Source organism: Schistocerca gregaria, chromosome 4 (assembly GCF_023897955.1).
Source record: "Schistocerca gregaria isolate iqSchGreg1 chromosome 4, iqSchGreg1.2, whole genome shotgun sequence".
Taxonomy (NCBI): Eukaryota; Metazoa; Arthropoda; class Insecta; order Orthoptera; family Acrididae; genus Schistocerca; species Schistocerca gregaria.
The window spans coordinates 318,907,645-318,923,797 of NC_064923.1; the positions used below are offsets into that span (position 1 = coordinate 318,907,645).

The 16,153-nt window shown below is 42.3% G+C and overlaps 1 protein-coding gene across 13 annotated transcripts in view; it reads right to left on the reverse strand.

Moving 5' to 3' along the window:
* The window catches only part of LOC126266871 (alpha-L-iduronidase), a 215,063-nt gene that overhangs the window by 67,793 nt on the left and 131,117 nt on the right, over window positions 1-16,153 (reverse strand). For 12 of the 13 annotated variants that reach the window (XM_049971511.1, XM_049971516.1, XM_049971512.1 and 9 more), the window contains 2 exons: window positions 15,938-16,066; window positions 1,962-2,101 (listed from right to left, as the gene is read on the reverse strand). In XM_049971511.1, coding sequence (XP_049827468.1) covers window positions 1,962-2,101; window positions 15,938-16,066 — 269 coding nt within the window. The remainder of the gene's footprint in view (window positions 1-1,961; window positions 2,102-15,937; window positions 16,067-16,153) is intronic. The other variant, XM_049971513.1, reaches the window with a different exon arrangement.

Here is a 16,153-nt window from a genome sequence, read left to right on the forward strand (position 1 = left end):
TCGTCTTCGGCCGCCGGCTTCGCTTGCTGATTTTGCCGTCGACGTACCGGGTTTCACCCCCCGGTCTCCTACCAGTCGACCGCTTCTGCCTGACGCTGAAGAACTGTATGTTACCTTCCTAACTTCTCACCCCCCCCCCCCCCCCCATTCACAGGGACATACTCCATACTGCGCGGGGGGGTGGGGGGGGGGGGGGGCTATGTGGCGTCAGCGCCGTAAATATCGATATTTGTAAAGAGTGTAAGTGTGCTACCTTTGAGATGGAGAGTTTTGGAGGATGTTTTCCGCTAACGAGTTAGTTAGCCTCATGGACTTGTATCGGTGTAGACGTGAAGTGCTAATAAATTGTCATATGAGAGAATACTAGTTGTTTACCTACAACTATCACCCAATTCCCTCAGATTCAATGTCATCTAAACAAACCAGGAGCTCATCTACTTCATTCTTCAATCCAGGAATATTTTGGTGAAAAATGGTAACATTATTTTTTACTTTACTTTTCTGAGAATCTACTTTTTTCTTTAATACACCAATATTTTGGTTAAATATGGTAAAATTATTATTTACTTTCCTGTTGTGAGAATTTTGTGAATTTTGAACCTCTTTAGCACCTGCCTGCCTGAACTTCTCATTGGTCACTGATATTAGCCTAAAAAAGAGGTATATCCATGAGTACTAGTGTCCCCCCCTTATAGATTTCACTAACAACCCTGCCAGTTTACCCTTCAATTCCATAGAATTTCATTTTGGTGAGTAGGATGCTATGGTCCATACAATAAAAGTTAAAAGTGCATAGAAGGGTCATCAAATTTACAAACACAATAGTCTTTGTTGGTTCGCTCTGTCAGGAATTAATGTTTGTAAGTCGTATATGGATTTCTCTGTGGAGAATCTTTTACAACAAACAAAGTGAGAGGCCAATTACACATCATGCAATGACAAATGAATCAGTATCATATTGTAGGTCATTGTGTCAAATATATTTTAACAGGTGGGAAGGGGCAAACTGTTCTGTACTTAGAACTGATTTTCTTACCTCCATTTTTATAAGTATGTTTTACTATTGTACATTTACATTTGAAAGGAAATGTGCCTTGATCCACATGTTTTTAATATTCTGTCGTAAACATCACCAAAACCATAAGAAACACCATGTGATTTTTGTAATTTGCTTAAGCTAATTGGTGATGTATGCAATGTCTGCAGGAGTAAATCTAATGTGTTTTTATTTGAGTGTTTATTGCCAGTTACAACAAAATGATATTTGTTAGACTAGTATACAGGAGATAGCATCTGTGGCAGTAGATGTTAATAGTTAAAAAGCTATCTGGACTTGTTTCACATTGTAGAGATTTTTCCCTTATGATGGTGTCCACGGAACACAATGTATGAATGAATGGATAAATGGCTGGACTGTGGTCATAGGTTATTTACATTTATGTTATCAAATATATCTGCTGGTGCTTTTTGTAGCAAACAATAACAAATTTTAATGGAATTATAAGATGACCACTACAATGATGCCAGGTTAACACAACTTTTATAGTGAGTCCATGACCACAACAAAAATATGGAATTCAATTTTATAGAATATATGTTTTTGATAAGTTAGTCTCTCCAGGTTAATATAGGAGAATATTAACTTAATGCCAATTAAAAGACAAAGTATTTCTCATTTGTCATATTTTTTCCAAGATAACTGAATTACTAGACCCACAGAATAATGTTTAATATTAATAATCAAGAATGGATACAGCACCAGAAAAAAGTATAAATAACATATGAAGAGCCATAAAATTAAACATCTGCCACCATAATTGTGTGTGTGTGTGTGTGTGTGTGTGTGTGTGTGTGCTGTTGTGGAACATGTAATTTTCAACAGAAACAACTGGTAAATTAAAACTAAAGAAGGATGGTATTGTCAACAACTAAAAAGAAAAAAGAAAGCATAATTATATTACCTGCACTATAAGGAATATTATTTATCTTCAGTGTAAGATTTTTTATGGTCAGTGGTTCTGTTTTTATATCATCACTGTAGGTAATTAAAACTGAAGCACTCCACTGTGGTTCATAGTCAGTACTTGCTAGCAAAAAAAACCTATCAAAGAAAGAGAAAAACGAATGGTAATGTAAAACAGCAACAAAGCAGCAACTGGAATTCATAAGAAAAAATGCTAAATTTGGACAACTCTTTGCAAGGTGGTAATTACCTTCACTGTACTACATGTTCTGTCCACACAAATAATAATACATAAACTGGCCAGCTTGATTTTGGGTTTCATTCACAAACAGAGAAATAGTAAGAGCTGTATCAATATTTATGAAATTCTAAATCTGATGACTGTATAATCATTATTAGGCAATTTATTTGGACTATTCCAGTTTTTGTGACTCTTGTCAATAAATTTAAAAATGCTAAAAACAAAGATTCCAAGACTTACCAAGCGGGAAAGTGCCGGTAGATAGGCCCAATGAATAAAACACAGAAACACACACACAGAATTTCGAGCTTTCGCAACCGGTGGCTGCTTCGTCAGGTGAGGTATGAGTGGCGGCAACTTGAAATTAGCGGAGATTGAGGCCTGGCGGATATCGAGAAGAGAGGATATACTGAAGGGCAAGTTCCCATCTCCGGAGTTCGGATAGGTTGGTGTTGGTTACTTCCTACCTATCTTTCAACAACATCTTTGCCTCCACACTTCCGCCTCGACTTATATCTCTGCCCTTACTCTTTGCCTCTAAATATGCCTGCTTGTGTCTGTGTATGTATGGATGGATATGTGTGTGTGTGTGTGTGTGTGTGTGTGTGTGCACGAGTATATACCTATCCTTTTTTCCCCCTAAGGTAAGTCTTTCCGCTCCCGGGATTGGAATGACTCCTTACCCTCTCCCTTAAAACCCACATCCTTTCATCTTTCCTTTTCCTTCCCTCTTTCCTGACGAAGCAGCCGCCAGTTGCGAAAGCTCGAAATTCTGTGTGTGTGTTTGTGTGTTTTATTCATTGTGCCTATCTACCGGCGCTTTCCCGCTTGGTAAGTCTTGGAATCTTTGTTTTTAATATATTTTTCCCATGTGGAAGTTTCTTTCTATTTTATTTACAATTTAAAAATGCTGTTTTATTTCATAATTATATCAAGTCTCTTGTATCTACATCTTTAATTATACTCCATTGACTATCCTACAGTGTGTTGTACCATTATAATTCAGTCTCTTTCTTCTTTCCTTCATGAATAGCACTCACGAAGAACAACTGTTGGTAAGCACCTGCATCAGCTTTAATTTCTCTGATTTTCTCTCTGTACTAGTTTCTGGTTGGGAAGGAAGTAAAACAATTATCTGATTCTTCTTGGAAAGTATGTTCTTACAATTTTATCAGCAATCCTCTCCATACTGCACCATGACTCTCTTCTAGCACCTGCCACCAGATCCATTTTGCTCTTGGGCTTTCTGAACAGCCCACTGACAAAAGGTACTGCTATTCTTTAGGTGATTTTTGTTTGAACATGTCCATAGTGAGGAGATCCTCCAGGAAGTAGAAGAAGTCAGACAAACAGGAATACACAATAACTATTTACAAAGAAAAACAAATATGCTACTGTACCTTTCACAGATCCTAAGCAAATGGTCCTCATGAATGTGGGACAAGACATAAATATATTGAACATATTTTTATTTAAAGGTAATCAATAACTTGTCACAAAACTTGTCGCCAAGTATCATTAAATAGAAAAATCGTTTTACAACATTTATTCACAATGATGGCATTAGGGGGCCTACTGAAGTGAATATATACAGATGTCAGATTTCTGTTAATACTACATTACTTGCTACAAGTGCCAAACTGATGAGTAATACTCAGGAATTGGTGGGAGGATTTTTTTTTGTAAGTCACATGTTTCATAGATTATTTATCTTTCATTTGGGCTCTTCTACCAAATCTCAGGTTTGCTTTTGCTATCCCTACAACCAGTTTTATGTGGTTATTTCACTTTAGGTCACTTTGAACAATTACTAACAGATATTAATGCTCATATTGTTTTTATGCCACTAAAGACAACATTCAACAAAATGTAAATTGATGAGTGTGGGAAAAATAATATAATTTTTAATTTTTAATCATAGTTCTCCTGGGAGCACATAAACATGACTAATATGTCTTGGAACTAATATTTTATGTTCACATTTTAATTTCAGAAACTTCTACCACTTCAGATGCTAAATGGTAGGGCAGATTTATTGGGTTATGCAGACAACATTGCAGTTCTAGAAGACTCAGAGGAAGAGATGGCAGAAACTGTTGAAGACCCAGCACAAAATGCAAGTAAGATCACGTTACATATTAATGTGGAAAAGACTGAGGTAATGGAGGCATCAAGAGAAGCCCCTAATGACATCCCATTACAGGTAGGTATATGGAAATTTGCTAAAGTGGAAAATTTTAAATACCTCGATACATGGTTCAACAGGTAAAGTTATTTAAAACAGAAAATAAACCAATGTTTTGTGAATGGGTATAAGACTTATTTCAGTCTAAAGCAGATAATGTCATCCAAGAATCTGTCAATTAAGATCAAACTTAAAGCATACAATGATGTGATAGTGCCAGCATTGTTGTATGGGACAGAAACCCTAAGCACAACAAAGGAGGATGAAGAAAGCTTGTTGGTCTTCGAAAGAAAAATTATGAGGAGGTCTTTGGACCTGTCCAGGAAGGGAACTCTTGGAGATGTAGAAAAAAAAACCAAGAATTGTACGAGCTGATGAGGCAAGCAAACATCATCCAAAAACTGAAAGTGCAGAGAATAGGCTTGGCAGGCCACATTGCTGGGAGACCAGACACCTTTTGGGCAAAAGCTGTACTTATGGGAAGACCTGATGGTACCCATCCAATCGGAAGACCCAGGAAGTGATGGGAGGATGAGCTACAGAAAGACCTTTGCCAACTAGGAGTCCATGGCAACTGGATACAAAGTGCACAACATCACCTTCTATGGAGGAGAATTGTCAGGCCGGCACATTATCTACAGGTCCCTGATCGCCAATTTGATTGATTGATTTACCACTTCATTTAAAAATCAGAGCTTGATTGACAAATGTTCTGGAGCAAGTGATGACAGTAATATAAATTCAAATTATCAAATACACTACTACCACCTATGAGTAATAAGATACCATAAGTTTTATAAAAGTATCAATTTCTATTTTGGCAAACTATAATTTAAATGGCATTATTTTTCTAATACCAAATTTGGATAATACTGCTACTGAAACAGTTTACCTTGTATCATGTGCTTCTTAAGCTCTTTGCAATGAAATAACTAAAACTAAAGATTCCTCACAAATGGAATTACAGCTTAATGATGACAGCCAGACTAACATGATAACTCCCTATATGTGAGACTAATCACCAGGCCTTGGCACTTTCACTCCCTAAAACCTTTCTAGTGAGAAAGTAAAAACCTCTGTAATTAAGAACTGTTTTCCAGTCCCTAGAAATGAGACCACTTGACCTCCCACGACTGCAGGTAAGAGTTACTTCAGGATTTAAATATAAACTGCCCAAAAACTGTAGCATTGGTTTTTTTTTTTTCAGTGGAAACTTCTTTCTCAATATCCTTTTGACCACAAGAAATTGTTACATGCAGTCATCTGTGTAACTGAAGTAAATGTTAATCTGCATACTGTTCATTATGTCAAATACCTCCAAAGGTCACTTCCACTTTGGGCATCATGCTCATTCTCATTTTACAGCAAGAGGGATTGTGATCAGAAGAAACAGTGCACTGAATATGCCTACACAGTGACAACAGCATCACATATTTAACTAGCATCATGAGAAACATAACACTGTTGACCTGCCTCTTCATGGTTGCCCACAGCCAACATGAATGCCCACTGACTGCTGTCTACAATTTATTGATTAGTCGGGTGCAACTGAATGTGCCCTGTGCAGACACTGTGGACCAAGACACTATGCAAATATCTCCACACAATCAATTTGAACCCTATGCATCCAGTATGAAAAAAGCCATAACTTCCAGCACTACAGTGTACAATGAATGTGTTATAACCTTTAATCACAATAATTGCATGGATATTCACATTCTCTCTTAGAAACAATAGCTGATCACATGATTACAACTCAGTCTCTCGTATTCGACTGCCGTGCCGTGACATGCGGCTAGCGCCGTTCGTAGCTACGTGGCGCTCCTGCGCTCAGCCGATTTGCGGAGTGCCTCTATCGCCGTTTGTGCATACTGTCGTGGCGGCACTGTTAAATGACATGGCACTATCACAACACTTTTCCCCCCTTGTAAAAAAAACACTTACTTCCTTGGAGACATGGATAGCGCGGAGACATCCATGGCCTCTTGTGAGGCCCTGAGGAGATCCCGTGCAGAGACACGAGAGTATGGTCGAAAATGTCCAGGATGGAAGCTCATGCGTGGAACGTGCCTCCTGGATGAGATGATGGGTGAAAACTCCGGAGCAGCATCCATAGGTGTCATGGACCTGAGAGTGTGCTCCAGCGAGATGGGTCCCGGAGAAGGCAGCGACGCGACTGGGGCCGGTTCCGGCATACTCTGAAGTGGCAGCGACATCGGCTGCATCAACACGAATGGTAGATCGGCAGCAGCGACAGGACTGGCGTCTCGGGCTGGTGGAGGCGAAGGATGGGGCGGTGGCACCGGCGTGGCCACCACTCGTGGGCGCATCTGGTCGTAATGGCGAACAACCGTGCCGTCGCCCGTACGGATTTCACCCCTGGAATCCATTTAGGGCGAGATCCATACCCTCGTGCCCACACGTCGGCGCACACCGAGTACTTTCCCGCACTAGGGGACACAGTACAAGGCCTGACAGGGTGAAGCAGGTGCAGTAGAGTGCGTGGCGGCCATGCAAGAGTTCAGTAGGGCTGCGATCACCCAGAGGCATGAAGTGATAAGAGCTCAGAAATTGCAGCAGGGCGTCATCTGTGGAAAAATCACTAAGGAATTTTTTCATCTGGCATTTGAAAGTGCGGACAAGGCGCTCGAACTCCCCATTCAATTGTGGATGGAAGGGAGGTGCTGTAACATAATGAATCCCTTGTCCAGTACAAAAATCACGGAAGGCCTGCGAAGAGAACTGAGGGCCATTGCCCGTGACGATCGTGAATGGAAGACCTTCTAGCGCAAAGATTTTGGACATCAGTGGTGGGTGACGGACATCTAACAACAAACGGAAACTTAGAGAAGGCGTCAATCAACAGTAGCCAATAAGTACCGAGGAAAGGGCCAGCAAAGTCGGCATGCACCCGTTCCCATGGCTGAGCTGGATCAGGCCATGGAGAGGGCATTGTACGAGGTGCCGCCAATTGTTGAGCACACTGGCCACAAGCAGCAATCATATGGGCAATGTCCGAATCAATACCGGGCCAATAAACGTGCCTGCGGGCCAGAGAATACGCCAATGGCCTTCGTGCAACAGTTTGAGAACATCTTTGCAAAGAGAGGCTGGCACCACGACCCGTGGAGATGCGCCATTCATGGCCAGAAGAACAATACCATCACAAACAGACAGACGAAGGCGCAAGGCATGGTAGTTGCGAAGGGGATCCGACGCCCGGCCCTTGGTCCTGTCCGGCCAACCTCGTTGAACAAAACCGATCACCCGACGCAGCACCGGGTCCCGTGCAGTAGCCAACGCGACCTGCGAACCTGTAAGTGGAAAGCCCTCGACCGTACGACGTTCTTCCTCATCAATGTGTAAACAAAGGAGTTCATCACGATCGAAAACAGGGTCAGGGCCCATCGGCAATCACGACAATGCATCAGTGTTGGCGTGCTGGGCCGTGGGGCGATAGTGAATCTCATAATGAAAATGAGACAAGTATAAGGCCCAACGTTGCAGGCGGTGAGCTGCCTTATCCAGAAGTGACGCCAATGGGCTGAACAGAGAGACCAGCGGTTTGTGGTGATGAGGTGAAACTTAGAACCATACAAAAAAACGCTGAACTTTTTTAGAGCATAAATGATAGCGAGCGCCTCCTTTTCGATTTGAGAGTAACGCCGTTGCGCCTCGTTGAGGTTCTTGGAAGCATAGGCGATGGGTCGTTCTGACCCATCCTCATACCGATGGGCGAGAACAGCCCCTAGGCCATACTGTGACGCGTCAGTCGCCAGAACCAAGTGCTGACCCGGACGGAATGTGGCAAGACAAGGCGCCGACTGCAAATGAGCCTTCAGGTGGACAAAAGCCTGCTCACACCCGCCGGACCAACAGAAGGGGACGTTTTTGCGTAACAGCTGATGCAGAGGATAAGCTACCGCCGCTGCGGATGGAATGAATTTTTGATAATAAGCAATCTTGCCTAGAAACGCCTGAAGTTCTTTGACCATAGACGGCCGGGGTAGAGCGTTAATGGCCGCAACGTGCTGACGGAGAGGACGTATACCCTCACGGGACAAGTGGAAACCAAGATACTCAATTGAGGGTTGGAAGAACTGTGACTTGTCCAGATTGCACCTCAACCCAGCCGAATGCAAAACCCCCAAACAGTGAACGTAAATTACGAAGGTGCTCCTCAGTGGAGGCTCCCGTGACAACAATGTCATCCAGATAGTTTATGCAGCCAGGAACGGAAGCCGTGAGCTGTTCCAAAAACCGCTGAAAAATGGCCGGTGCGCTAGCGACGCCAAATGGTAATCGCTGGTACTGATACAACCCAAAAGGAGTGTTGATAACGAGAAATTCCTTGGAAGTAGCATCCAATGGCAACTGATGGTACGCCTCTGATAAGTCAAGTTTGGAAAAGAACTGGCCTCCAGCGAGCTTGGTAAACAACTCCTCAGGACGGGGAAGAGGATAAGTGTCAATGAGGCTCTGAGTGTTGACGGTGGCTTTAAAGTCACCACACAATCGCAGACTCCCGTTTGGTTTAGAAACCACCATGATCGGTGATGCCCATTCGCTGGAGGTAACCGGTAGGAGAATCCCTGAGGCTGTTAACCTGTCTAGCTCAGCCTTGACAGGTGCACGCAACGCCACCGGAATAGGGCGTGCCCGGAAAAACTTAGGGCAAGCCGTAGGTTTAAGAGTAATGTGGGCTTCAAAATCCTTGGCACAACCTAGACCAGCAGAGAACACGGACGAAAATTCAGAACACAATCCATCCAGCTGTTGATACGGAATATCCTCAGATATGAGGTGCACATCATCATCAATGGAGAACCCGAACAACTGGAAAGCATCATAACCGAACAGGTTTTCAGTGCCCACATGATCCACCACATAAAATGTGAGGGGCCGAACAACAGACTTGTAGGCAGTGGAAGCATCAAACTGGCCCATGATAGGAATTTTCTGTTTATTATAAGTCCTCAGATTTCGCGTAACTGGAGACAAAGGAGGGGAGCCCAACGCCAAATACGTGCGAGAATTACTGAGAGTTACTGCAGAGCCAGTGTCCACTTGCATGCGAATGTCTTTATTCAGAACACGAACAGTAACAAACAACTTATTTGTTTGAGAAAGCACACAGTGAACATCCATGTCTGACGCCTCGTCCTCGTCGACAGGAACTTTATGGGACTGACACACAGAAGCAATGTGGGCTTTTTTCCTACATGAATTACACGTGGCCCAACGTTTTGGACACGCTGCCCTGTCGTGCTGTACGAAACAACGGGGGCAAGAAGGGAGTGCGGAACGGACCGGCTTCTGTGGTTGCTGGTTTTGCTGCGAGCGTTGTGGCCCAATGCGACGTTGTTGACGCGAGTGAACCGCCGCCACATCGTCGTTCTCCTGTGAAACAGGCAAATTGCCCATGTCGAGAGTTGACTGTACAGCACCTACATCACATCATGCGTCGATTTGCACGCCAGCAGCATGAGACACTTCAAAGGATTGAGCGATGCTTAGAACTTCCGACAACGACGGGTTTGGCAGTTGGAGGGCACGTTGCCAAACTTCTTTATCAGGAGCAAGCCGTAGAATAGCATCCCTAACCATTGAGTCAGCATAAGACTCGTGATGTGTGTCAGTGACAAACTGACATTTCCTACTCAGACCGTGTAGTTCCGTTGCCCAAGCCCGGCAAGATTGATGGGGCTGTTTACGACACCGGTAGAACGCCACGCGGGCGGCAACGACGTGGGTGTTTTTTCGATAATAGTCAGACAATAAGTCACAGATTTCTTGGAAGGACAGGGAGGCAGGTTCCTGCAGAGGAGCTAACTGAGATAGCAGCTGATAGACTTGAGGGGAAATCCAAGATAGAAATAACGACTTACACATAGGAGCGTCGACAATGCCGAAAGCCAAGAAGTGTTGCCGCAAATGCTTCTCATAATCCTCCCAGTCTTCAGCGGCCTCGTCGTAAGGAGGGAATGGAGGCGGAGAAGAGGAAGACAGACAACGAGTAAGCGACGTCGACAACGCCTGAATTGCTGCCGTCAGCTGTGTTTGTTGAGCCTGAATAGTAGCCGTCAGCTGTGTTTGTTGTTCAATGAGTGCTTGCATAATCTGTTCCATGTCTGCCCCATCACGAACCGGCAAATCCACAATGCAGTGAAAATATCCCATCCTCGTCGCCAAAAAGTGTTATAACCTTTAATCACAATAATTGCGTGGATATTCACACTCTCTCTTAGAAACAATAGCTGATCACATGATTACAACTCAGTCTCTCGTATTCAACTGCCGTGCCGTGACATGCAGCCGGCACCGTTCGTAGCTAGGTGGCGCTCCCGCAATCAGCCGATTTGTGGAGTGCCTCTATCGCCGTTTGTGCGTACTGTTGTGGCGGCACTGTTAAATGTCATGGCACTACCACAACAGAATGGGTACATGGGAAAACATGGAATGGGTCTTGGGTCAGTAGCACATGCTTCTCTTCAGTAAAAGTGCAGAATTTGAAACTTCCTGGCAGATAAAACAGTGTGCCAGAGGGTGATTCGAATTTGGGACCTTTGCCTTTTGTGGGTAAGTGCTCTATTGACTGGGCTACCCAAGCACAACTCAGGACCCATCCTCACAGCTTTATTTCCATCAGTACCTCATACCCTACCATTAAAACTTTACAGAAGCTCTACTATGAAAATTGCAGAACCAGCACACCAGGCTGCAGCTAAGCCACACCTCTGCCGTAATCTTTCTTCCAGAATAGCTAGTTTTGCAAGTTTCACAGGAAAAATTCTGAGAAGTTTGGAAGGTAGAAGACGAGGTATTGGCTGAAATAAAGCTGTGAGGATGGGTCCTGTGCTGTGCTTGGGTAGCTAAGTTGGTAGAACACTTGCCCATGAAAGGCAAATGACCCAAGTTTGAGTTTAAGACCAGCACACAGTTTTAGTCTGTCGGGAGGTTGCATATCAGCACACACTCTACTACTGAAGAGTAAGAAATCCATTCTAGAAGTGTAGAATTTGTCTGACGCCTAATAAAAACTGTCGAGGTGGCATTGTACCAATTCACATCCCATAGTTGCAGTAACAAGGGTTCATCAGTATAAAGCGTCTGCACACTGTGCCAACCTCAGGAACACCTTCCTCCAGGAGGTAGGAATCAACTAAATGCAATAGCCTGCAGTGTCTGTTAACATGACCACAATTGAGAATGCCTGGGAACAGTTGAAATTTGCAGTGCTCTATCATGGAAACCTAGATGGGCTCAGGATGGCTGCATTCAAAGAGTAGGGCAGGCATGAAGAGCAATGTCTTAAATGCATTGAGACAGCACATAAATGAGACTCTGAGAATGTTTCAATACCATGTTGGTCAACACAATGTATTGTATGTCGCCCAGTGGGAACTTTTGATTTCAGAGATGAAAAAAGGTGTGCACTTTTGGAAATCCAAGAAGTTTCAGTCTTAAATCAGTAAATAGATGACAGCCATCTGTCCAGACACTTTGTGATGATAATGGCAAATGGAGGACGATACATAAAAGGCCAAAATACTAAACATCTTTTTCCAAACTGCTTCAAAGAGGAAGATCGCAGTTAGTTCCTCTTTTAATTCTTTACACAAATGTCGAAATGACAGGTATCAAAATAAGTAAATAAGTGACCATAGGAGAGAAAAGCACCTGACATCAGTCAACAGAGGAAAGACCACTGGACATGATGGAATATCAGTTTGATGCTACATGAAGTATGCAAGGAACTTACCCCTCTTCTAGCAGCGTTGGATAATAGATCTCTGGAGGAGTGAACTGTTACTAATGACTGGAAAAATGTACAAGTCACTCCCATTTTCAAGACAGCTCATTAACCAGATGCACAGAATTACAGACCTATATCTCTGACATTGCCTATTGTTGAATTTTGGAACATTTCTTGACGTTCATGTGTTATGACATTTACGGAGAACGATAATCACCTCTGTAGGAATCAACAGGGGCTCCAAAAGCAACAGTCATGTGAAATCTAACTTGCTGCGTTCGTACATGAGACCCAAAAAGCAGTAGCTACAGTTGCACAGGTAGATGCCTTGTTCCTTGCCTTCTGGAAGGCATTCGATGCAGTTCAGCACTGATGCCTAATGAACAAAATATGAGTGTACAGAATATCAGACCATCCATTTGACAGGACTGAAGAGTTTTTAGCTAACAGAACACAGAATCTCATTCTCAATGGAGATGTCTTCAAACCTAAAAGAAACTTTGAATGCACCAAAGGGAGTATTGCAAGATCATAACTTTTCACAATGTATATAAACATCCCAGTAGACAATATCAGAAGTTCCATGACACTTTTTGCAGGTAATGCTGTTGTATACAGAGAACTCACAATTCTGGAAAACTGTAGTGAAATTCAGGAAGACCTGCAGAGGATCAACACTTTCTGCAGGGTGTGGCAATTGCTCCTGAACATAGACAAGTGTGACACAATGCAAATACAAAGACAGAAAGACTAATTATTTTATAATTATATGATAGCAGAACAATCACCAGAAGCTATTACTTTCACTGGATGCATTAATATCAAGGAGTATACATATGGAGTGATTTCAATTGCAACAACTACATAAAATTAACTGCTGGAAAGGCAGATGTCAAAATGAGATTTGTTGGAAGAATTCTCAGGATATGTAATCCATCAACAAAAATGATAGCTTACAATACACTCATTTGACCAATACTGCCTATCACTATGGGATCTGTACCAGATAGAACTGATAGCAGAAATAGGGAAGATCTAAAGAACAGTATCACATTTTATTACAGGTTCATTTAGTAAGTGCAAAAGCATGACAGAAATGCTGAGCCAACTCCAGCAGTATTCACTGCAAGATAGTTATTCTGCACCTTGGTGTGGTTTAAAGTTAAAGTTTCAGTAGTGTACATTCCTGGAAGAGTCAACCAATATGTTGTTTTTTCCTATGTATATCTCATGAGAAGATCAAGTAAATACAATAGAAAGAAACTTCCACATGGGAAAAATATATTAAAAACAAAGATTCCAAGACTTACCAAGCGGGAAAGCGGCGGTAGATAGGCACAATAAATAAAACACACAAACACACACACAGAATTTCTAGCTTTCGCAGCTGACGGTAGCTTCTTCAGGAAAGAGGGAAGGAGAGGGAAAGACGAAAGGGTGTGTGTTTTAAAGGAGAGGGTAAGGAGTCATTCCAATCCCGGGAGCGGAAAGACTTACCTTAGGGGGAAAAAATGAGACAGGTGTACACTCGCACACACACACATATCCATCCGCACATACACAGACACAAGCAGACATTATTTTGGCTTTTCCCCCTAAGGTAAGTCTTTCCGCTCCCAGGACTCCTTACCTTCTCCCTTGAAACCCACATCCTTTCGTCTTTCCCTCTTTCCTGAAGAAGCAACCGTCGGCTGCGAAAGCTAGAAATTCTGTGTGTGTGTTTGTGTGTTTCATGAGAAGATCATGAAGATGAAATCAGAGAGATTAGAGCCTGCACACGGGCATACCAGCAATTGTTCTTTCCACGAACTCCTCATGGGTGGATCAGAAAAAGGGGAAAGCAACATTGGTACACAAAGCACGTTCTGCCAAACACCACGAGGGGGCTTGCAGAGTATAAATGTAGATGTAGATGTAAACTGCCTTTATTTTGGCTATCATTCTGTTTATATTCCATAATAAAGAGTTTTCTGAACAGTTTGTATAGATGTGTGTTTACTGTTACACACTTCCAAATCTGGATAAGAGGCATGTTCAGAAAGTAAGTGCACTGTGATCATAATGGACTATGGCTTTTTATTCTTTTAGGGCAGGCAACACTGAGTGGTAAAGGGGAATCCCCTGACCACAGTGAGCAGAGAAGGAACATGGTAGTGTGCAATATATTTTAGTGTCCAGTTGTGTGAAATACTTTGGTAATAAACCTTGCCAAGCAGAAGGAATAACAGTTACTGAATTTTTTTTTTCAAATCAAAATGGTTAACAATCAAGGTTTTATGAACAGAATGAGTGTGTTAAAGTGATGTAGGGAGTTTGGCAGAGGCAGAAAAAAATCTTCATGACAAACAGAGGAATGGAATGCCTTCCACTATGGTTGATGAGTTGGTGAACAAAATTGAAGAAGCTGTTTGAGAAGACTGCCGATTGACAGTGGATAAAATTTCTGCAGTGTTTCCACGATTTTCCTGAAACTTTCTTATATGAGGTACTCACAAAAATGCTGGGATTCTGGAAACTGTGTGCCAAATGGGTCATAAAACAGCTGACAGAGCAGCACAAGTAAAATTGGTTAATGGCACCCACAAGTTTCTTGAGTAACTTGAATTAAAAGGTGTGGATTTTCTGAGCTCTATTGTGACTGGAGATTAAATGTGGGTGGCTCATTACACAACAGAGACAAAAGAAAAGTCATCACAGACATGTCACACCATTCCCCAACTTCAAAAACTTCAAAACTACAATGTTAGACAAAAAAATCAGAGTCTCAGTGTTTTGGGACCAAAAAGGAATCATTTTAGTCTAATTTTGCCTCAGGGGGAAACCATCAATGAATAATGATATAGTGAGACCCTAAAAAACTCAAAAGGGGATTCAAAACAAAAGGTGGGGAATGCAATGAGAGGACTCAGCTTGTTACATGACAGTGTCCATTTTCACACAGTCTTAGCCACCGAAATGCTCTTGAACTCATCTGATTGGGATGTTCTGAACCATCCACCATATTTCCCTGACTCGGTATCTTTGGATTATTGTCTTTTCACTTCCCTGGAGGCACACATGAGTGCAAATAATTTTCAATCAACAAGCAGGCGAAGAAAGTGGTTCTGAAGTGGGGGAAGAAGCTGGCAGGTGAGTTCTTCGAGGACGGCATAAAGAAGTTTGTGCCACAGCTCATCACACACACTGAATGGGAGTCACTTAAGCTACAAAGCCATTGTGTCCGCTAAACACACTATCAGCCACCAGAAAAGGATGAAGCGTAGTGCACCTCTCAACTACTTAGGAGTGCCCCACAGTACTAACCTCTATGGTGTGAGGTGAGTCCAGGAGGTCAAAGGTAAGCTTTGCTTTACATTTATGATACAGTAATCACTATTTCTTTACAAATTTCTTCTATGGTAGTTACTGAAGGCTTTGTACATTACTCTCTTGACAGCTAAATATTTTTCATGTAGCATCTCTGGGTCTATAGCCCCTTAATTTGTTTCACACCTATTGTGTACTGTTCTGCTATGTTCATATCTATCCAGTGCTTGTCAATCATTCTTTTAACCTTGAGCCACATTTCTTCTAGATGGTCCTTTTCAGGGGTAAATACATACTTATTTTCTCTTTGTGAAACAATATTGCTCTCTCTTTATCCTGCTTATGGAACATGTAAATCTTTTTAGATGTTTTAGTTGTCCTTCTTTCATATACTCATATAATTATTGTTGCTACAAATGCCTAAAGTTCACTGATGCTAGGGACACCAACAAGAGGTCAGTTCTACTTACTTACTTACTTACTTACTTTTTGTCTGGTTCTAACAATGTAGATCTCATTTCAGTCTTTCCAAGCAGGGATAAGAGTCCCATAACTGCATACACAGGTTTCTGGAAGAATTGCTGGTGAGGAGGTGTAGTTGCATTCATCTGAAATCTTTATATTGAAGTTTCCATTTACAAAAGCATTCTAATAGAAGATAATATGTGCATGGGGTATAAGGCATGGATCTTTTAAGGCATA